Source organism: Charadrius vociferus, unplaced genomic scaffold (genome assembly GCF_000708025.1).
Source record: "Charadrius vociferus isolate BGI_N301 unplaced genomic scaffold, ASM70802v2 scaffold373, whole genome shotgun sequence".
Taxonomy (NCBI): Eukaryota; Metazoa; Chordata; class Aves; order Charadriiformes; family Charadriidae; genus Charadrius; species Charadrius vociferus.
The window spans coordinates 415427-416260 of record NW_009647681.1 but is presented as its reverse complement, the minus strand read 5'-3'; the positions used below and the strand labels follow the sequence as shown (position 1 = coordinate 416260).

Sequence of the window (834 nt, the reverse complement as noted above, 5' to 3'; positions counted from 1 at the left end):
GCCACCACCTCCCATCCCTCCGCAGAGCTGGTCTGTAACCGCACCTTCGACAAGTTCTCCTGCTGGCCCGACACGCTGCCCAACAGCACTGCCAGCGTCCCCTGCCCCTGGTTCCTGCCCTGGTACCAGAAAGGTAATGGCCGTGTGTGTGCGCGACGTGTGTGTGTGTGTGCACACGCGAGTGTGCGGGTGCTGCTCCTGGCAGTCACGCCTGGGCCGGTGCACGGCCCCCATGGTGGCTCCTGGCCCGGCACAGCCCATCGCCCGCTCCCCTCGCAGTGAGGCACAGACACGTCTTCAAGACCTGCGGGCCGGATGGGCAGTGGGTGACAGGGCCCCGGGGACAGTCCCTGCGCGATGCTACGCAGTGCGAGCTCGACGCTGAGGACCTGGAGGCGCAGGTGGGCAGAGCTGAGGGGCGGCCGCTGAGGGGATCCTGCCCTGCCCTGCGTCACTGTGTGCGCTGCTCCTCGCCCGGGCCCTCCTGCTGGGCTTCAGGTAGGGGGGCGCAGGCATGGCCAGCAGGCTGGGGGGCGCGGGGGGCCGTGCTGGGGGTCTGGGCGCAGGCACTGACGGCAGCTCCCCACCTCCACAGCAAACTGCACTGCATGAGGAACTACATCCACATGAACCTCTTCGCCTCCTTCATCCTGAAGGGCGTCTCTGTGCTGGTCATCGACGCCCTGCTCAAGACCCACTACAGTGACAAGATCGACGACTACAACGTGCACATCTGGCTGAGCGACGAGGTGATCGGCGGGGCCGGCGGGGATGGGGGTGTGGGTGGTGTGGCAGTCCTGACCCTTGTTTACAGGCGGCCGCGGCTGCCGGACG

General features: G+C 67.6%; 1 protein-coding gene across 1 annotated transcript in view; it reads left to right on the top strand.

Annotated features, from left to right (window-relative positions):
- Positions 1 to 834, top strand: part of GCGR (glucagon receptor) — an 11838-nt gene that overhangs the window by 4883 nt on the left and 6121 nt on the right. Inside the window, exon 5 of the mRNA XM_009881291.1 lies at positions 596 to 826. Within this exon, the coding sequence (XP_009879593.1) occupies positions 596 to 826 (231 nt within the window). The remainder of the gene's footprint in view (positions 1 to 595; positions 827 to 834) is intronic.